Here is a 22,315-nt window from a genome sequence, read left to right as displayed (position 1 = left end):
TCACCAGTCACGAGACGCGGCAGATAACAGACACAACATGACACAACATAGAGGAAGACCAAACAGCGGGGGAGCTTCCGCGTTTCTTAAATATGTTTGTTTCGCGCAACAATTATGTCAGCTGATGCCCAAGGGAATGGGCAAATCATATATAGAGTGAGTGGTTTGGAAAGCGAGATGAGAGGTCCTGCAGTGAAGGTAGTACTGGAGAGCGAGACAGTGACGCAATTTGCAACGTAGCGGACATGGTAGTTGTGGTTGAACTCCATTCAGTGGTTTTGTAAATATATAGATAGACACCCTTATTTTTGTAAATTACTATATTGTCACTTTTTCTGGGTTTTTGGACTTTTTGGGGACTTTTCACTGTGTTGCACTTTGGAAGTGCTGCACAATAAACATCACTGTTGCACATATTCTGGCTACGCCATTTGTTTTGGAGGAGGTCTAAAAGAAACCCGCGACACTATGTGGGACTAATAAAGGACATCTTCATCTTTATTTTTATCGCGACTCATTCTAAACTGTCACACACACACACACACGACCACCCTTACCCTGCAGAACAGCAACGTGATGTGTTTTTATATATCCTATTCAGTATTATTTTCCATTGCACTAACTATTCTCTAATTTATATATTTATCTGAATTATTGTTGTATTGCACTGGAGAGGGGAGCTCTCTAATCTCGTTGCACACTTGAGTACAATGACATTAAAGGGATTTCTGATTCTGATTCTGATTTGCTAGCTTGTGTGTTTAATATTAGTGTGATATGACTGAGACGAATAGCATCTTGACATGCGTCAACTGGAACACTTTATTTCTTTTTAATTATTAGGGCCCGAGCAATGACCGCAGCGAGGTCCCTATATTTTTGGGAGAAATTATTATTATTATTATTCTGATTATTATTATTATTATTATTATTAGGGCCCGAGCAGCGACTGCTGCGAGGTCCCTATTGTTTTTGTTCAAATTATTTTTGTTTTTGTTATTGTTATTATTATTATTATTATTAGGGCCCGAGCAGCGACCGCTGCAATGTCTCTATTGTTTTTGGAGAAAATATTATTATTATTATTAATATTAGGGCCCAAGCAGCGACCGCTGCTGGGTCCTTATTGTTTTTCTAGAAATTGTTATTATCAATAGGGCCCAAGCAGCGACCGCTGCTACGTCTTACTGTTTTTGTCGAAGTTATTATTATTAGGGCCCCAGCAGCGACCGATGCGATGTCCCTATTGTTTTTGTAGAAATTATTAGTATTAATATTTGGGCCCGAGCAGCGACTGCTGCGATGTCCCTATTGTTTTTGTAGAATTTATTTGTTTTCTGTGTTCTCCGCATTCGATCGCATTTTTGACTCCCTGAACAGGCTCGAAAACTCACCAAACTTTGCAGTCTCATCGGGCCTGGCAAAGATTTTTTTATATTTTATCGTCGGCGTAAACGGCGCCAACAAAATGGCTCTCTAGCGCCTCCTAGAGTGGCAAAATAAAAAAAAATCCCGGCCCGTTTGACCTTGGCTTTCGAAAGGTGGCAGGCAGGTGTAGCACCCCGAGATGTACATAAAAAGTCTATTGCAGCCATACTCTAAAGTAGGGCTGGGCGATAAACCGAAAATTTACTGTTACAGAAATTTATTACAATGACCGAAATCATTTTGCCCATGTCGGTAAATTCGGTGTTAAAAAAAAAAAGAAAAGCCTTTTCTGTCTGCGGCAATGTTCATGCCCCTTTAAGACCGCAACAGCGCCTCTAGTCACGTGACTCTACCAGTCTGCTCGAGAAAGAAAACAGATGTCGCTGTCGTAGCTGGGATTCAAATCCAGAAGCTTTTTCACCACCCACAACACAACCATGCTGTGCTGAAAGTTCAAAGTGAGAAGCAAGGTTCGACAAGTGACAACTGCCCATTAACGGAGGCAACACTATACGAGAGAACGTCTCAGAGGTGGACGCGATAGCCTAGCACATAGCTAAAGATAAAGCTCCTCTAGTTACAGTGGCGCGCACAGGATTTAAACGCTTCATGAAAGCCGTATTTCCCGATATGGATCCATCGGGCCGGGAGCTTAGACATGTCAAGCATTTTGCATCTACACGCAACATGGATCCCGGATTGAGCCTGACTGTGCATTACATTGATGACAAGTGGCGACTGCGCACCAGAGTACTCGAGACGGCACATTTCCCCCGATGATGCACACTTGTTTATTTGGCTTACATTGACATTTTCTTTCATTTTATTTAGCATTTTTTATTTGGCATTATTTACATCATGACAGCATCTTGGCGCAATCTATTTGCAGAAAAAGATTTAGCAAGAGGTACCCTTTTTCTTTGTGACATTGTTAAAGTCATGCAAAGCAAGCTATTTGGAATGTTTATACAAATGATTTTTGTACTTTTGTTTTTCATTGAAAGTAACGTGTACCAGTTGGTCAATTAAAAAAAACCAGTCAATATGCATTTCCTGCATTTATTTAGATTTTAGTCCAGGGGTGGGGGGGGGGGTGATTTATCGTGCATTTATCGTTATCGAGGTAAAATTCCTCAATTTCTCGCGATATTGATTTGAGGTCATATCGCCCAGCCCTACTCTAAAGCACATGTGTCAAACTCAAGGCCCGGGGGCCAGATCTGGCCCGCAACCTCATTTTATGTGGCCCGCAAAGGGCAAATCATCTGCATCAACTTCCTGTTTCTAGCATATTTTCTTCACTTTTAACAACACTGAGATATGAGATATTGCCATTTATTTGTTACCAATCCTCCCTTTTAAAATAAATTGAAAAATTGTTGAACAATTACTTACTAGCTTCTGATTTCAAAACTGGCTTTCCAATCAATTTATATGGGTTCACAGTCATACCGGCCCTCTGAGGGAAACCACAACTACGATGTGGCCTGTCCACAAAAATGAGTTTGACACCCCTGCTCAAAGTGTACAGGAAGTGAGTTTTGAATTTTTGAATGTCCAATGTTGGCCCATTTTTGCAGGGCTTCAAAGTTTGCGTTTCATATTTCCTTCACCACAAATGATAAAATGCTTAATAACTCTGTGACGGAGCAGCTCCGTCAATAAGGACGGTACAGCATGGTCCCGGTGACGCAATTGCGCGCATGCATGCACCGCACATTCCCATACTGATGCATTCATTTCCATCCCGTTTAATACTGGCACCACATCAATACTATGTCAGTCACAGTTTTAATAGGGCGACCGAGGGTGCCCACTTGGTAGTTTTATTATGGATGGAAGCAATCAAGGACTCACACACGCGCGCACGTTCAAGTTAACACTCAACAGTCACGAGACGTGGCAGACAACAGACACGACATGACACGACATAGAGGAAGACCAAACAGAGGGGGAGCTTCCGCATTTCTTAAATATGTTTGTTTTGGGCGACAATTATGTCAGGTGATGCCCAAGGGGAGGGGCAAAGCGTATATAGAGGGGGTTGTTTGTGAAAGAAGGGAGAGAGGAGGAGCGGTGCTGCAGTGAAGGTAGTGCTGGAAAGCCAGACAGTGACGCATTTTGCAACGTAGCTGACATGTTAGTTGTGGTTGAACTCCATTCAGTGGTTTTGTCAATATATAGATAGACACCCTTATTTTTGTAAATTACTATATTTTCACTTTTTTTGGGTTTTTTTACTTTTTGAGGACTTTTCACTGTGTTGCACTTTGGAAGGGCTGCACAATAAACATCACAGTTGCACATATTCTGGCTACGCCATTTATTTTGGAGGAGGTTGAAAAGGAACCCGCGACAAATTCCAATGCACGAGCTCCAAAAAATCCCAAACTTCACCTGTACATAAAGAGTCCCCACCTGAAGACATCTATATGTTAATATTCTGCTATACAAACAGCATTTTAACATACTGCACGGAGCCCATTTAACAAATCTGACAAATTTGTCAGAACAGCCTCAAGACGTTGATCTTAGTCTATGCCGAATTTTGTGACATTTTGGCGAAGGGCGTGGCCATTACGGTGTCGCAAAGTCAGATTTTTCTCTTTGACAACAAAAGCTCCTGTAACATCACTCGGATCATCCTTGAAATTTTTCACATTTGAGGATAATCCAACCCTGAAGACATCTACAAACGTATTTTTCATCGTAGTGGTAGCGCCACCTACTGGTTAAAGAAAATACATGTTATTTTCGTTGATGTTTTTCTCAGAGAAGGTCACCGAGGTCTACCTCATATTTGCTCGGATGAATAGAATAGAAATCCCTTTATTGTCATTGTACTCAAGTGTGCAACGAGATTAGACATTAGATATGAGTGTTTAGGCCTTCAGGATTTCACAATACGAAATTAGTCATTTTTTGTGAAAAGCTGTGGGCGTGGCTTTGCTCAGTTCGCCAAGAAAACAACGCTTACTTTCGCCCATTTTTGCACATTTACAGGGGTCATTCATTTTCACCCTGATCCTAGAGGGTTCATCCAGTTGCCTTTACATTCTGGCTGTACCATCTTAAGCCCTGGAACAAACACCGGGACCAAATTTTTTAGTTTCCGAAATACTATTTGACGGGGGTGGGACTTTAGAGTGAAATGTGAAGGAGGTAGATAATGGCATCATCCATACTGAATCGAGGGTGCGATGCGAACTGAAGTGGATGCTTTGAGGAGCTCATCATTGGACGAGCACCAATCTCTCCAGGGCCTTCATCAGATGAGAGGTCAGCGTCAGACCAGCTACATCGGATGAGGGAGGGTCTTTGGTACCAGAACCAGGCAGGATGTTTTCCACAGCTGGGGGACTCAGCCCAGCTCCAAGCTCAGTTTGAACATGTGCTGGACGATTCCATACAGCTGGGCTGCGCAAGATTTGCGGAGCTGGGAGCTCATCCCATCTGGACCTGCTGCCTTCCTCGCCTTCATCCTCCGCAGCTGGTTCTTCACCTGAGATGTTGTGAGGCTGAGCAGGAGGAAGTGGCAGGGTTCGCGGTTAACCACTTCCCGATTGGCCGGGGCAAGTGAAATTTGACCACGGGCAAGGTAAAATTATGGGCAACTTGCCCGACCGGGCAAGCATTTTTTAAAGCAGCCAAATATCTTTAATTTCGACGAAAACGGTGGTGTGATCTGTTTGTGTGCACTGTATGGTGATGGTTTTACCCAAACACCCCCTTATGTTGTGGTATGGTCCATTGGCCTTATCGGGGGCAATGAGCGGGCGCTACGGGGATCAGTTAGTTCAGTGAATGTCGAGTTATAGTGGACGTCAATAAATCCCGCAGTATTGGAACTCGCTGTAGTAGCATCCTCTTTTGAAGTTTGAAAAACACAACAAAGACCTACGATATTTTGGCCGAAAATTGACAGCCGGAAGTTTTCTTACCTTCTGCGCATGTTTACAAGTGGCGACGAGTTCGTTCAAATCCGAACATTTCGATTCCTCTGACATGACTAAAATAGATCGAATATTTTTAAGTAGACAATTCAGTTGTGTGTAAGGAAGGGAGTAATATTTGATTATTGGCTGTTAATTCATTAGCTCCATGATGTGACCTGACATAGTGTCAGTGACTGTGTTCTGTTTATGCTATGAAACCTATGGAGGCAACACCACAGGCACTGGTCTTAAAGGAATACACAAATTTCCCACACTCATAATTTACTCATGTGATTCCTCAATTAATAGGCTCTCCTGGATTTAAAATTGATAATCTGGATTGCTGTAATATCATTTTCCCAATTTAACATGCAGATTTGTTAATTATTAAAACAACAATTAACATTTTCAATAACTGCACAGGATGATACATGCTGTTGTGAGTAGGGTTTCATGGTTGATGATGAAAACAAGATTAATTTATGCTTATCAGATTATGTTTATTTACATTTGTGGCGCACATTTTACAAATTTTACAACCATAAACATTTTATTCTTAGAGAAAAAAAAGTGTCACTTGCCCAAGTCGGGCAAGTAATTTGGCCACTCGGGCAAGGCAAGTTTTAGTGTCACTTGCCCTATGGGCAAGCAGTTTTTAAAGTTAACCGCGAACCCTGAAGTGGTGATTGTCTGAAGTGGCTGGGAACTGGTTACCAGGGCATCTGATCAAGCCTATTGAAAAATAGGTTCAACTCATTTGCCCACTGAAGGGTTGTCCGTGGCCGGAGATGGTCTTCAGGCCCCTCCAGACATCCCTGGCATATTTCTGTTGCAGCTGTTCCTTCATCCTCATCCTCTAGGACTTTTTCCCTTCTCTTATCCTCCTTCTCAGCTGGCGCTGCACTCTCTTCAGCTCCTCCATGTTGCCTGAAACAAAAGCCCTGTTTTCCTCCTTAAGAAGTGCTTTAGTGTCCGGTGTGATCCAGGGTTTATTGTTGGAGAATCGTCCTACTGTCCTGGTGGGTATGATGTTCTCCATGCATTAATTCGCCTGTAATAGTGTCTGTTACACCATTAATGTCCTCCCCGTGGGCTTCGCTGAATACTTCCCACACAATTATATCAAAACAGTCTTTTAAGGCCTTCTCGCATTCTCTGAACTGTGCTAGTCACAGCTGACTGCCTGCGGACCAGAGGTTTGTACACAGGCAGGCGAGCCACCAAGTTGTGATCAGCCTTGCCCAGCGGGGGGAAGGACAGTGATGTGTACGCCTCCTTGGTGTTGGCATAGAAAAGGTCCAATATTTCATTGTTTCTGGTGTGGGAGGTGACAAATTGTGTGAATGAAGGCAGAGAGGCGTGAGGAGAGGCATGATTGAAGTCAACAGAGATGAGGAGCAGGGAGTTTGGGGGCTGTGTGTATAGCCTGCTCAAAGCTGCAGTCAGTACGTCACAGGCTGACTTACTGTTATCAGAGGGAGGTACGTACACCGCCACCACGATCACATGACTGAACTCCCGCAGGATGTAGTACATCTCATACTAACAGCTAGCAGCTCAATGTCCCGACTGCAGAGCTGCTCCTTAACAGTGATCTGCCCTAGGTTGAACCATCTATCATTCACAAACACGGCCAGCCCTCCTCCTTTTCCTCTTACCACTGTCCACACATAGGATTTGGAAGCCGTCCAATTCCATGACGCCGTCTGGCTAGCCTCCTGGAAGTTGGGTTAGCGCTATTAGCTCGTCCATCTTATTGGGATTAGATCTAACATTCCCCATAATAACGGACTGGAGGACGGGGTTGTATCGTCTCCTCCTTGCCTCCTTGCCTGCCATTTAACCCCCGCACGACATCCCTCTCTTCCTCCTCAGCTAACGGGGGATAAAGCATGGCGTGCTAACAGCTGATCGCGCGAATACACGATCGATCTGTAGCTCCGAGTTACGTCTCCGGACATGGTCCCGCAAAAAATAGCCACCAGCCGCAGCAAAACAAACCGCTATTTGGATGACCATTGCTTTTATGAGGTAAAATAAATAAGTTCAAACAAGGTAAAAACTCATGAAAAATGCTTAACGGTGAGCCAGAGCTGCTGAAACAGGCTACCACTTGCGCAGCGCCGTCGCTGAAAATAACTTGACAGCTTGCAATTGGAATTTTCTTCCTTTCCCCCTGGACAACGTCATAGAGCTGGTTGGCAGATATGACAAAATCTTCTGAACATACCGTACAACACTCCACAGGATAATGGCTCAAAATCTTTCAGGGACATTTGAAAATAAGGCCTTTGCTCTCTTTCATCGCAAGGGAGAGAAAAGGTATAAATTTTGTTTGTCGATATATGCTTTGTTCTCTGTCAGAAATATTTATGTTTTGCTTCCAGGGAAATGAAGAAAGGAAATATCGGTCTAGCTTTGGGAATGATTGGCAAAAAGTTGAAGAACTCCATTGGAAATGTGTCAGACTTGGCACTTTCGGGAAAGAATGGAATGGTTCATCCGAATTTAACTGTAGGAACTTTTTTATAATCAAGAAATGTGATTCACGTTTTGGTTTTTAACTTTCTGCAGTTTCTTCTTGCAGGAAAGTGCACAGAAGTTTGAACAGAATGTTCATCTTTTTGGATCAACTGTGGAGAGCCTATTGTACAGCTATGGAAAGGTAACCTTTTCCTTGTCGGTCGATTAATTATTTTTTTTAAACACAAATTAATGATACTAACATATAAAAGCCCCTTTCCACCAACAAGCCTAGGAACATTTCCTGTTAAAATAAGTTCTTGAGAACAAATGTTCTTATGGCCCAGGTGGTTTGCATCTCCAACTCATAGTTCTTGGTAAATCATGGAAATGAGACTGATGACGTGTCAGTGTGAGGTGTTGTGTTAATTTGTTACTCATTACTGACACCCTTTGGGTCTTAAACATCATTACTGTTAGATTCAGCGAACTTTAATATTGTACATCTTAATACAATACAATACAACTTTATTTATACAGCACATTTTACAACAGCTGGAGCTGTAACAAAGCGCTTTCCATCTGGTGTAATATTAATTAGGGAAATTAGAACACAAATTAAAACACTTAATCTAAGTTCAATACATTTTGGATAACTTTATAATATACAGTAAGTATTCAAATGTGTCAAAAAGAAAATCAGACTGAAACAATGCTTCTATTTACATTTTTTAATTACTCTTTAGATAAACCAGTTGGTCGACATCCCTGGTAAGACATCAGCGCCACCAAACGGCCCTGGGCAAACGACATGCTCAAGTAAATGTTTCTGGTGGAAACAAAAGGCTGACTAAGTTTACCTGGGTAAATTGAAAAGTTCCTGGAAAGGTTCCTGCGGTGGAAAAGGGGCTATAGAGACATGACACCATAAAACAATAGAACGTCGGTCTCATGTTGAGACAAAAGTAAAAAAATAAAAATGTATTTTCAAATGCGTTTTCAAAATGGTGCGAGAAAAGGCATTTTGCATTGAAAAGCAGGGGGAGGGTAGTTGCAAAGACTGTTCATTCATTATTAACATGATACACTTTTCCAGCACTTATCCCCCCTATCCCAATGAGCAGAAAACAGTTGTGAACATTGATAATGTTTTATTTGTCATATAACTGGATCCCGCCTCATTCATTGGTGACATTTTTTTTTACCTTTGTGCAACTGGTATGAACGTAAAGTGGCATCGTAGTAGTTCTGTCTACTAAGGCCAGCGTAGCACAAGTGGTATTTTCTTCCAGAGCTGTGATCCATTTGTTTGCCAGTTTTGTGAGGTCAGGCAATTTGTCAGCCAGGCCCACCATGCCATAGAAACACCATGGTATGTAGTGACGAGGCCTTTTGTCACCAGAGGGCACTGACTAAAGCCAACATCTTTGTTGGGATCATCTAATGCAGGTGCCCACTCACTTTCTGATCGTACATCTTTCCATTGCGCAGCATCCCTTGGGTTTCATGCTGGTCAAGGGCCCCAGTCCTCCTTCTAGGATTTACTATTGCTGGAATGTTTCTTTGGGTCACTTTGCTTAGTCCTGTCCTCAATCACTGTAATAAAGATAAAGATGTCCTTTATTAGTCCCACAATGGGGAAATTTGAGGTGTTACAGCAGCAAAGATATAGATCACACAGAGTCGGCGGCCTAATGTAGCCGTTAATGTATAACATTAGCAGCAGACATTCATAATAAGCATGCAAATATACACAGTATAAACGTATCTAAGTGTAAGGAAACACTCCTAATGCCTGTCCATTATACAGAGGGGGAAACGCTGTAATGATAAAAACTACTGAATGATTGAAAATACTGCAATGATAAAAATATTGCAATGATAAAAGTACTGTAATGGTAAGAGTACTGAAATGATAGAAAAGTACTGCATGAGAGGAAATACTGCAATGATAAAAGTACTGTAATGGTAAAAAGTACTGCAATGATAAAATATACTGACTGCAATGGTGAAAGTACTGTAATAGTAAAAGTACTGCAACGATAGAAAAATACTGCAATGATAAAAGTACTGCAATGATAAAAGTACTGTAATGGTAAAAAGTACTGCAATGATAAAATATACTGCAATGGTGAAAGTACTGTAATAGTGAAAGTACTGCAACAATAGAAAAATACTGCAATGATAAAAGTACTGCAATGATAAAAGTACTGTAATAGTGAATGTCCTGCAATGGTAGAAATGCTGCAGTGATAGAAGTACTGTTATAAGAATACTGTAATGGTAAACAAAATACATCATTGGTCAATATTGAAGTACACCATTGGCTGAAAGTACAGTAGTAGTGTATATTGAATCCTAGGACTGCACAATTGCACTAATGCCCTCCCGTTTGTAGGCCTGACCCAATGTTAAAAAGTCTGACAGCAGTCGGCAGGAAGGAGCGGCGAAATCTCTCTTTGGTACAGCGAGGGTGTAACAGTCTATCACTGAAGGAGCTGTGGAGTGTTCTCAGAGTGTCATTGAGTGGGTGGGCTGGGTTAGGGTTAGGGTTAGCAGCCCCGGACAGAGCTGGCCCTCCTCACTAGTTTGTCCAGTCTCTTTTTGTCCCGGCCCGAGATGCCTCCTGCCCAGGAGACCACTCCATAGAAGATGACTGATGAAACCACCGAGTCATAGAAGTTCCTGAGGAGTGTTCCCCAAACGCCAAAGGACCTCAGCCTCCTGAGTAGGAAGAGTCTGCTCTGACCCTTCCTATAGAGAGCGTCTGTGTTGTCGCTCCAGTCCAGTTTATTGTTCAGATGAACACCCAGGTACTTTTAAGCTGAGACCCTCTCAACGTCTGTTCCCTGGATATTCACTGGTGCAGGTGGAGAGTGCCGACGCTTGCGGAAATCCACCACCAGCTCTTTGGATTTCCCAGCGTTGATTTGGAGGCGGTTCTGCTGACACCAGTCCACGAACCCCTGCGTAACCCCTCTGTACTCCCGATCGTCACCGTCAGTGATGAGGCCGACAATCGCAGAGTCATCAGAGAACTTCTGCAGGTGACAGGTTGTGGAATTGTATTTGTAGTCCGAGGTGTAGTGGGTGAACAGGAAGGGAGCCAGAACAGTTCCCTGCGGCGCTCCCGTGCTGCAGAGGAGCACGTCAGACACACAGTCCTGTGTCCTCACGTACTGTGGCCGGTTTGTGAGGTTGTCGTGGATCCATGTGATGAGGTGGTGGGCCACTCCCGCCTGCTCCAGCTTGTCTCCCAATAAGGCGGGCTGGATGGTGTTGAAAGCACTTGAGAAATCAAAGAACATGATCCTCACCGTGCCCCCCGCCTTCTCCAGGTGGGAGAGTGAAATGTGGAGCAGGTAGATGATGGCATCATCCACACTGATGCCAGGCTGGTATGCGAACTGGAGTGGATCCATTGAGGAGCTGACCAGGGGGCGCAGATTGACGAGGACCAGTCTCTCCAGGGTCTTCATCAGATGAGACGTCAGCGCCACTGGTCTGAAGTTGTTGAGCTCCTTTGGATGGGGTGTCTTTGGAACCGGAACCAGGCAGAATGTTTTCCACAGCTGGGGGACTCTGCCCAGCTTCAGGCTCAGGTTGAACATGTGCTGGACGATTCCACACAGCTGGTCAGCGCAGGATTTGAGGAGCTGGGAGCTAATCCCATCTGGGCCTGTTGCCTTCCTCGCCTTCATCTTCCTCAGCTGGTTCTTCACCTGAGATGTTGTGAGGAACAAGGCTGAGCAGGAGGAAGTGGTGGTTGTCTGATGAGGCTGGGAACTGGAGCCTGTGGAGAGAGAGAGGGGAGAGAGGGTCTCGTTCGCAGTGGCAGGAGGGGTTGGTGGGGGCTGCAGCAGGGGAGCCTGAGCGGGGTCAGGCATTTGATCAAACCTATTGAAAAATAGGTTCAACTCATTTGCCCACTGAAGCCCCCCCCCCCCTTCTGGGTCTTACCTTGTTGTCCGTAGCCTGAGATGGTCTTCAGGCCCCTCCAGACATCCCTGGCATTGTTCCGCTGCAGTTGTTCCTCCATCCGCATAATCTATTGCATCTCTACTGGACAACAGAGCACCATTGGAACCAGGAGGCAGGCTTTGTCAGGGACGCTGTCTTCTTATCAGAGAAGGTTCTGGTCTGGTCACTCTTTCTTGGGGAGAGTTTTATGCTTTGGTCAGGAGGCTGCCTCCTTCTTGAAAGGAGTTCTGGGCTCAGGACAGGAGGCTGTCTCCTCCTTGAAGGGAGATTTGGGCTCTTCGCTGTAGCTGGCTTGGGGGTCAGAAACCAGGGCTGCTTCTCCTCTTTTTAGTATTCTGGCAGGGAGGGCTCCCTGCTCATAGTCTTGTCTTGCAGGCATGTCCAGCTCCAGTCATCAAGGGCAATTGTTCTACCTGTTTTCTGTCTCACCCTGCTTGCAAGACACCTGATTCAAATGATAAGCTCATCGGGAATCTCAGAAGAAGCATTATCATGATACTGATCATTTGAATCAGGTGTGTTGCAGCAGGGAGAGATTTCAAACAGGCAGGACAGCAGGCCTTGAGGACCGAGTTTGGACACTCTTATCTCTGTATTCTATTCTGTTGTCTCTGACCTTTGGCTCAGCAACTCTTTGTCACTTAACTCAGCCACCCTGCTGTCCTCTTTGTCTCCTAGGTTTTTGGCTGCTGCCCCATTTATGGTCGGTAGGTTGGTTAGAGTACATTTACAAGGCTCAAAATAAGTGGTTTTGCATTGCTGTTTGTGATGTAATTTGCATAGATGGGCACTTTACCCCATTTTGCCAGGCTGCCCTCCATCCGCAACCTGGGCTACCTTCCGTCCTTACCTCTCCCTTCTTATTCATGAAAATAATCGTACTGAGTCTTTGTCCATCTTCGTCTTTTTAATGCGCTTCCCTCATCGCATTTAACCCGGATGCATGCCCTTTTTTGGGACGAAGAATGAGAAGTTTTTAAAAAGGCTAACGAAGCAAAGACGGAAGCTTTGTCCGTCCCTATAATCGTCCCTGACCGGGTTAAGTATCCACGGACGCCCATCTCACTGACAGAAGCATGCCCAGCCTGTCTTTGCATATTCTAATTTCCTGCTAATTTATATTACACCATATCGAAAGTGTTTTGTTACAACTCCAGCTCTTGTAAAATCCGCTAAATAAAGTTGCATTGTATTTTATTGTAATCCGCCAATACACAACTTCAGATCAAGTGTGATACATCACAACGCGCGGGTCCATCGGAGGCAGAGCCCACCCATCAGGCTTGAGACACGGACTTCTATACTTTTTATCACTGTGGCAATCATGAGTTATGGAGGAACAACCGTACTTTTTCTTTTGAGCAGATCACACAATGACTGGATGCCTTAGTCATACCGTCATGTACAATCACAGTGTCACATCAAAGCTAATATTATCACATAACAGCAAACAGAATAGCACAGATATTTATATATATATAAGATATTTACATCCTAAGTGGTGCAACGCATGCTGCGAGGACCTCCCAGTGACACTACATCAATATTATTTAATTTTATCATAGTAGATACTTTTGTGTTGACAAATACTAATGTTGGGTTTCTTATCACTAAGACATTGAAAATATAAAGAATTAGAATTAGAAATCCCTTTATTGTCATTGTACTCTAGTGTGCAACGAGATTAGAGGGCTCCCCTCTCCAGTGCAATACAACAATAATACAGACAAATATATAAATTAGATAAATAAATAAGAGAGTGCAATTGAATTTAGTACTGAATAGTGTATATAAAAACACATCACAATGCTGTTCTGCAAGGTAAGGGTGTTCTCGTGTGTGTGTGTGACAGTTCAGAATGGTAGATGGCTCTCGGAAGAAACTGTTTCTCAGTCTATTGGTCCTCGATCTGATGCATCTGTAGCGCCTGCCAGAGGGCATCAGGTCGAACAGGTGTGAGTTTGGGTGGGTATTGTCTTTGACGATGTTGAGAGCCCTTCTGAGGCACCGGGCGGTGTAGATGTCCGACAGTGAGGGGAGAGGGCAGCCAATAATCCTTTGCGCTGTTTTGACTGTCCTCTGGAGCCTCACTCTGTCCGCCTCAGTGCAGCCGCTGTACCAGGTGGAGACACAGTACGTCAGCAGGCTCTCGATGGACGAGTGGTAGAAGGCTAGCAGCAGCTTCCTGTCCAGGTTGAATTTCCTGAGGACTCTCAGGAAGTGCAGACGCTGGCGGACCTTCTTTACCACTGCTGTGGTGTTGTGGGTCCAAGAAAGGTCGTCGGAGATCTGTACTCCCAGGAACTTGAACATGTGGACCCTCTCCACACACACGCCTTCGATGCAGAGGGGGGGCGGCACCGTCTTGTTCCTCCTGAAGTCGACGACAATCTCCTTTGTTTTTGCAGTGTTAAGGTGCAGTCTGTTGTCCTTGCACCAAGCTGTCAGTCTCTTTACCTCCTCTCTGTAGGCTGTCTCGTCACCTTCCGAGATCAGACCGACCACTGTCGTGTCGTCAGCAAACTTGACGATGGTGTTGTTGCCGTGGGCCGGGCTGCAGTCGTAGGTGTAGAGGGCGTACAGGAGAGGGCTCAGCACGCATCCTTGAGGGGAACCGGTGCTCAGCATGCGGGTGGAGGACGTGTAGGGGCCGAGCAACACAGTCTGGGGTCTGTTGGTCAGAAAGTCCTGAATCCAGATGCGTGTGAGGGCAGGGAGGCCGAGAATGTCCAGTTTGGCGACGAGGATGTCTGGGATGATCGTGTTGAATGCCGAGCTGTAGTACACAAAGAGCATCCTTGCATAGCTCTGCTGTTGTTCCAGGTGGCCCAGCACAACATGCAGAGCAGTGTCGATGGCGTCCTCAGTGGATCTGTTAGCCCGGTATGCAAACTGGTAGGGGTCCAGAGTGGGAGGAAGGCAGTCCCTGATGTGCTGGAGAACCAGCCTCTCGAAGCACTTCATGATGACTGGTGTGAGAGCAACAGGACGGTAGTCATTCAGGTGGACGGCGGGTGACTTTTTGGGGACAGGAATAATGGTGGACGTTTTCAAGCAGGAGGGGATGACTGCTTGAGCCAGGGAGCGGTTGAAGATCCTGCAGAAAACATGTGCCAGTTGGTGGGCACATGCTCTGAGGACCTTGCCTGGTATTCCGTCGGGTCCAGTAGCTTTTCTGGGGTTAACCGCCAGGAGCGCGCGCCTCACATCGTGTTCCTCTACGATGAGTGGGGGGGAGTTGGAGCATGAAGTGCGGGGTGCGACGGTTGGGGAGAGTCAAAGCGAGCGAAGAAGCAGTTAAGCTCCTCTGCCAGCGATGCACTCGGGTCTACAGAGGTCGTGCTGCCGCCACGGAAGTTGGTGATGCTCCGTAGACCCTGCCACACCTCCCGTGGTCTGTTACTGGCAAGGTGGGCCTCCAGCCTCCCCTTGTAGATTGCCTTGGCTAGCTTGATGCCTTTGCTCAGGTCAGCACGGGCCACCCTGTACTGGGCTTTGTCGCCTGACCTGAAGGCAGCGTCCCGGGCCTTGAGGAGAGCGTGAACCCTGCTGGACATCCAGGGCTTCGCATTTGGGAAGGTCCGTATAGTCCTGTGTAGGGACACAGTTTCCATGCAGAACTTGATGTAGTCCAGTACACAATGTGTGTAGACATCAAGGTCCTGATGATCAAAGAGGTCCCAGTTTGTGACTTGAAAGCAGTCCTGTAATGCACTCATGGCGTCGTCACGCCAGGTCTTTGTGGTGGGCCTGAATCTGCGTCTGAGAGCGGTGTACGCAGGTGCGAGCTGCAAGGACAGGTGGTCTGACTGGCCGAGAGGGGCGAGTGGGAGGGCCCTGTATGCGTGCTTGATGTTCGAGTACACATGGTCGAGAGTGTTGTCTCCCCTCGTTGGGCATTTGACATGCTGGTGAAACTCTGGGAGTACACTCTTTAAATTGGCCTTATTAAAGTCTCCCGCTACTACGTGAACGCCATCAGGGTGGGCCCGCTGATGTTTCTTGATGACGCACGCGAGTAGCGAGAGCGCCGTGCTAGTGCTAGCATCGGGAGGGATGTAAACAGCTGTGACAATCACGACCGTTAGCTCCCTCGGGAGAAAATAAGGCCGGCATTTAACGGACATGAACTCGATGTCGGGGGAAGAGTGCTTCTCGACGATCGTGCTATCGCCGCACCAGTTCTCATGCACGTAAACACAGAGCCCCCCGCCCCTCCTCTTACCGGTGTCCCTCGTCCGATCCGCGCGATGTAGCGAGCGCCCGGCCAGCTGGATGCTCGCGTCGGGGACGTCTGCGTGCAGCCAGGATTCCGTGACGACGATCACACTGCTTTCTCTCACATAGCGGTTCCCCAGGATTTGTAATCCCAGATCGTCGATTTTGTGGACCACGGATCTGGCGTTGGTGAGGTACAGACTCGGCAGTGATTGCCTGTGGGGCTGCCGCCGCAGCTGTTGCAAGACACCGGACCTGCAGCCCCGCTTCTGCTTCCTCTCTCTGCGTCGCCTGCGCCGCCTCCCGGTCCCGATGGCAATCCACGGTAAGCCGGGCAGCCTCGCCAGTTCGTCTGGAATTTTGCGGTCATAGCAAAATTCCTCTGTGATGGTTAATTCGCATCGATATCCAATGTCCACGATGTCCTGGCGGGTATATCGATGTTGTGCCTCAGTTGGTGCCAATAAGAGCAAGCAAACACTAATAAAAAGAAACAGTGATGTCATTTTTGTTTGATTGATGGCCAGTTTTATCTGCAACAGCCAATCAGGCCTCACTAAGAACAATGTTCCCTAAACACAAATACATCTTTGCCTATGAGAGTCCTCCACGTTTTTCAAAGAATGGCATTGGTTAACGTGCCAAGGCATGTCTGTAAAAATGTACGTATTTATAAATAACGAGGGCTGAGGACACTGAGGTAGAGTGGCTCATCATTAGTGGTGTCAGAAAAACGTTTTATTAATGGGATTAATCCAACCCCCTTTTAACGACGTCAATTTTTTTAACGAGCGATTAAGATTCATCTTGGCCTATGTCAAAGAAATTAGTTTGTCATATTATCAAGTTTCAAACTATGCTTACAGGTCAATTGAAATTCAAGTGAACATTGTACCCTTGTTATCCAGTGTTAACAGAAGTGCCTGCACTGATAGGAAGAGACAAGCCAGGCGCACATTCGTACAAGTGTCTGAGAACCAAGGTCACAAACAGAAGTCACACTGACCTTTATGCGAGGGGTGTTTTCATTCTGTCTGAGTTGCATATTCAAATTGCTTTGCTGTGATACAATAAAAACCACGCGGGAGCAGGAAGCAGCAGCTTCGCCCCTGACTGCTCAGGGGGCTGCTCCTCGCGAGTGACAAAGACGATCTTGGCTGGTTAATTCATTTTTTTCAGGTTTGTTAGATAGAAACATCCCTGACATTACTTGGTCCTTCGATTCAATTGTTGAACTATGGCGCCATATTTAGATCCTGTTATTAACGCCAATAGTTCTAAAAATTCTCCTGTATTTAGGCGGTGACTATGGACCATGTCTGTCATTTCAATAACGGACGCATCAGAATCATCATTCGGGTTTGGGAGTGATCTCGCAATATCTCTAAATTCAGTTGGGGTCCATGGTCTGTACACAAAAATAGGGTCACCATTTTGGATCAGCATTAATACCATTGGGTAGGCCTGAAGTTGGTAATTATCATACGGTTGACGACTCGTGTCCGGCACCAGTGGAATGGTTGGATCAAAGGTACGATTCCACTGACCCATTGGACGTTTTGAACGGGTCTGATACTGATTTTGGTCATGTTTAATTTGTATGATTTTTTTCCATTGTTTGTTCATCAGGTATTTCACCTGCAATTTGGGAATATGATGGCAAAGACGGATATAACTGTTATTTGTGTGTCTTTGGCATCATATTATCAGATTCCGCATTTGTATTTGGAGTGTGACGTGGTGTTGCTTGTGTCACAGTCTGGTCTTGACCAATTGATTTAATAACGGTAGTTGTCAAATCGTTATCCGCTTTCTTTTTCTTTTCTGCACTCTTACGACCTTGAATTTGTCTCGCCCTATCAAGAAGGGCTCTGCAACAAAACCACTGCTTACCGTGGGTGTCATCTTTTCTCTTCTGTTTGTCTTTTAGAGACAATTTACTGAGAAGTCTATCTAATTCTTCACAGTTGTCAACATTTCCAGAAAATCCATATTTTTTCTGCCACTTTCCGGTAAATTTTGTTCTCCCTTTATTTTCAATTTCAGCTCACCAACATTTTTCTTTTATTTCAAATTCGGAAAGTGGACAGTTAATTTCCTTCGTCAATTTTGCCGCCATTTCTGACGGTCTTAATTATTCTAGATGTCTAGTTATGGTTCCTCAGTGTTGGGAAAAATTCAAAGTGCCTGACTCTGGGTCGAATACCAGGCTTCTACTCCCAACTTGGAGCGGGTATTCCTGGGTGTTTTTCCTCACAGCCCTCGGTCAGTTTTAGATTTCTCACACGTTGGACATTCATACAATACACATACACACTCACAGAATGATCAGTTCTGTGCCCGTGAAAATAAACTATTTTCGTCTTCCAGAAATAACAAAAGTTGTACGATCTTCCAAATATGGTAACAACTATATCTGTATTCTACCAGAAATAAGAACCTCTGAATCTGCCTTCCAGAAAAAACAACAGTTAATTCTGTACTGTCCGAGCACATATAATCAACTACATTTCTACTCTCTACCAGAAAAGGAATCCCTTAATCTGTCTTCCAGAAAAAAACAACGGTTAATTCTGTAATGTCCGAGTCTTCCAATTAAGTTAAATCTATATTCTCGGTCTTCAAAGACCCAAAACCTGTTGTATACAACCACTGACCTGTGACAATCTCTCCGCTGGCCGAGACACTTGCGGCTCGTGGATGAAGTTTGTGCTCCTCTTGGTGGAGGATGTCCGTGGACCGGCCTCCTGGAAGGGAGGACTTTCACGATGGCGCCGTTTTCAGTCGTCGTCAATCATCCACCGCAGACCACACATTTTCATCCGGCTCGAATGACCAACTAATGTTGATAGAAACATCCCTGACAGCCTAATAAACAATTTAGTCCTATGTCGTAGCGCTGACGCTTGCAAGTCCGGAGACAATCAAGCTCGCGAAATTTAGGACACGCCTGCATGGGCTTGCTGTGCGGAGTTTTCGCTGGTTTATAGAACTAAAAGCATCAAGGGAGTGGTAAAAAAGACGCAAATTAAATTCTGGACGGCACGTTTTTTTATTTATTTTATTTTTTTTAAAGTTACCTAATGGTGTCAGTAATAAGAGCAAAGTCATTTGTGTGTATTGCCATCGCGCACTGAACTACCATCGCAGCACGTCCAGTTTAACCATAGACAGAAGAGATAATGAAATAGCTTTTCTGTTTGGTTGTATTTCTTCTTGGTTCAATGGATTTGAAATTTCTCACAAAATCAACGTGGTCGATTACTTCATCGTCATTAAAAAGGTGGGCTGCCCTCCGACTCTACTGGCGGCGCAGGTCCTGTACCGTCCTTCAACCTTGCTCCAATCGTACAAGCCCTGCGGCCGCCCTCTGACTCTGCTCTTGTGGCGCAACCCCTGCGGCCGCCCTCCGTCTCTCTTATGGCGGCAGTAGCCCTGCATCCACTCTCTGTTTACATTCATGTTTACATATTCTCACTCTTTATCCTTAGGGAAAAAACATTGTTTACCCCCGCCTATTTCCTCTTTGTATTTCTACTGGCACCGTGAGGTCCCCATTAATATTTAATCTAGTAGACATTTATATAATCCCGAAATTACCTCAATTACCAATTTATAAAATCTAAATTTGCCAAGTTCTTTCTATAAAACGGTCCACCTCACATAGTCACAATCCTTCTCTGCATCCACACCAACAACCAAGGTCTCTAGTTTCTGTTGAACTGTTGCATTATATTTAAATCTCTCCTTACACTTATCTTGTGTCTGTCGAGGGTTTATAAACCTCATCTGATCTTTGTGTATCTGCAAAATCACTTCTGTAGGTTCTTACTTAGTAAAGCCTTAAGCTTGACGCTCCAAGCTCCCTTCTCTCTTGTCCATTTCCTTGTCTGTAATAAAGGCGTTCAACGCGATCCTCTTGATATTGTTTGGTTTTCTATGACTATTAGTTTGATAATTCTAAATCAGTTCAAAAGTGACAAAACAAGAATGCGGCGTCCAAAAATGAATCAAGAAAGCTTGGTAGTATTATGGTATCGTGAGAGATAGAGAGCGAGATCGAGATAACTGTGTAACTGTGTGGCTCTACTCCAAGTCGCCTGACCGCATTACTGCCATTACCACGCAGATCCTTCTGACTAATATAGTCTCAAACAGATGCGTAAGTAATTAATGTCGCCTTTTATGGCAACAAACCACCTTTTGATCCAACTATAAATCAACTTAAATGGAATTTAGGCTCCGACAACTTCAAATCGCTTTGTACGAATAGATGTGAATATCTTTACAACACTGTCCGGTAAATACTACTAATGACTTTGTCCTTGCCTTCCTTATGTATTATGGATATTATTGCTTCACTCCATGATTTTCGGGTCACATTTTAAGCAAAGTTAAAATCAATTCGATCTCCATTGCATTATTTGGGACCGAATCCGTCAGCTCTTGCCGTTTTGCCACTTTCTAGCCTCTTCATGACCCAATGAATTTCCTCTTTTGTTATCACAACCAGAAGTTTATCATTATGCTCATCCATCAATGTTGGTCAAGCAAGCTGTGCTAGGAAAGAGTTTTGGCATTCATTTACTTTGTAATCAGGGTTATTAGAAATGTTATTCCTTCTCCAAAGAATAAATTTTTTCTTACTTGTAAGGCAGACATTAATACTCACTAGGTTATGGTCGGAAATTGAACAAGGTCCAATATCACAACTTTTCACCAACCCTCGGTAGTTTTTAAATGTAAAAATATAGTCCAATCAGGAGGAGACATTATGTGGATAAGAGTAGTGGGTATATTACCATTTCATTGGGTTGTGTTTGCTCCATACATCTCCCACCCTTATATCCTCCATAAGATGCAAAATCTTTTCTCTGACCTTTGCCATTTGAAGAGTCAAGTGTGTCATTCAATATTATGTTAAAATCACCACCAAACATTAAGGTCCCTTGACTCTTTGTTGTTATTAACTCCAAGATATGACTTGAAAAAGACCAGTCACTGCTAGGGGGATCTTACAAGATATGAAATTTTGTCCATATCGCACAGCCCTAAATTGCTCTAAATAAACCTTGAAAATGAAATTTTCATTTTTGTATGGTATTAGACAATCGTGGATGAACAGCTCATTCTGAAGAAAGTAGCAGATGTGCTTATCAACCTGTATGCCATGACAGCTGTCCTGTCTAGAAGTAGCCGTTCCATCAGCCTCGGCCTTCGGAATCATGATCATGAGGTATGTACTGTACACCCAAAACTGGATAAATAGACCAACCAATTACACCATAGTATGATTTGAGGAAGTGAATTTTTTTCATATTCTGTACATTATTGTTTCTAATGTGCAATCAAATATTCTACAGACGAGCACACAATAGCATCAATGTTGCTGTAGTTCGAACACTTAAAGCAACAGATATTTGGGCAATCCAGCAAGCACCAATTAACCTATCTGCACAAATTAAGTATCAAAAGATGAGTCTCGGCCTTACTCGGTTTTGAACTTTTTTTCCCTTCAGAATTCTGTTTTGCAATGGCTATGCAGTGCGTCTATCCATCTACCTACCTAACTATCTGTGTATCTATATCGATCTGTCTATCTATCCATCTATCCATCTATCTATATATCTATCCATCTATCCATCCATCTATCTATCCATCCATCTATCCATCCATCCATCTATCCATCCGTCTATCTATATCTATATATATCTATAAATTCCATGATGAATTGCGATTAATCACATTTTTAAACTACTATTTTTTGCAAAGCTTGTAGAGGATATTTACTTGAATAATATCTTCAAAGAATGTTCTAATAGCTTTCTTTGATTCTTGAAACCGATCTAAATCTTTTCAGGCATTTTTCTTCGAAACACTCACAACTGCCCACAAGCGCCACACTCCAACAGTGTTGGTTTGCAAGGCCCAGTGGTAACTTGAACGCAGTGTTTTGTTCTGAGACGTGCAATAGATGCACAGTTTACATGGCCCAATATTTGCAAATTATGCAAATATTTTTTTAAGTAAATCAATTTGAGTTAACTGAGTTAAAATATTCAATTTTGACAGTCCTAATATATATATATACACAGCTGCTACTAATTGAGTAAAAACACTAGAGCCGCGAGCATAACCATCCTAACATGAACGACTTGGAAGGATTCTCACCCTATCTCTTAGTGAATACAGACACCCTGCAGAGGAAACTCATGTCGGCCATTTGTGTCCGCCATATCTTTCGGTGATGATCCACAGCGTGTGATCATAGATGGGGTTGGGAACATAGA

General features: G+C 44.2%; 1 protein-coding gene across 4 annotated transcripts in view; it reads left to right on the top strand.

Moving 5' to 3' along the window:
- acad9 (acyl-CoA dehydrogenase family, member 9) overlaps positions 1–22,315 on the top strand; it is a 116,980-nt gene that overhangs the window by 78,456 nt on the left and 16,209 nt on the right. For all 4 annotated transcript variants that reach the window (XM_088308678.1, XM_088308677.1, XM_088308676.1 and 1 more), the window contains 3 exons: positions 7,751–7,877; positions 7,951–8,028; positions 21,133–21,261. In XM_088308678.1, the coding sequence (XP_088164804.1) occupies positions 7,751–7,877; positions 7,951–8,028; positions 21,133–21,261 (334 nt within the window). The remainder of the gene's footprint in view (positions 1–7,750; positions 7,878–7,950; positions 8,029–21,132; positions 21,262–22,315) is intronic.

The sequence above is a fragment of the Idiotropiscis lumnitzeri genome, chromosome 11 (assembly GCF_059441095.1).
Source record: "Idiotropiscis lumnitzeri isolate Australia: NSW breed Sydney's pygmy pipehorse chromosome 11, RoL_Ilum_1.0, whole genome shotgun sequence".
NCBI classification, from domain to species: Eukaryota; Metazoa; Chordata; class Actinopteri; order Syngnathiformes; family Syngnathidae; genus Idiotropiscis; species Idiotropiscis lumnitzeri.
This window is presented reverse-complemented; position numbering and strand designations above follow the sequence as displayed.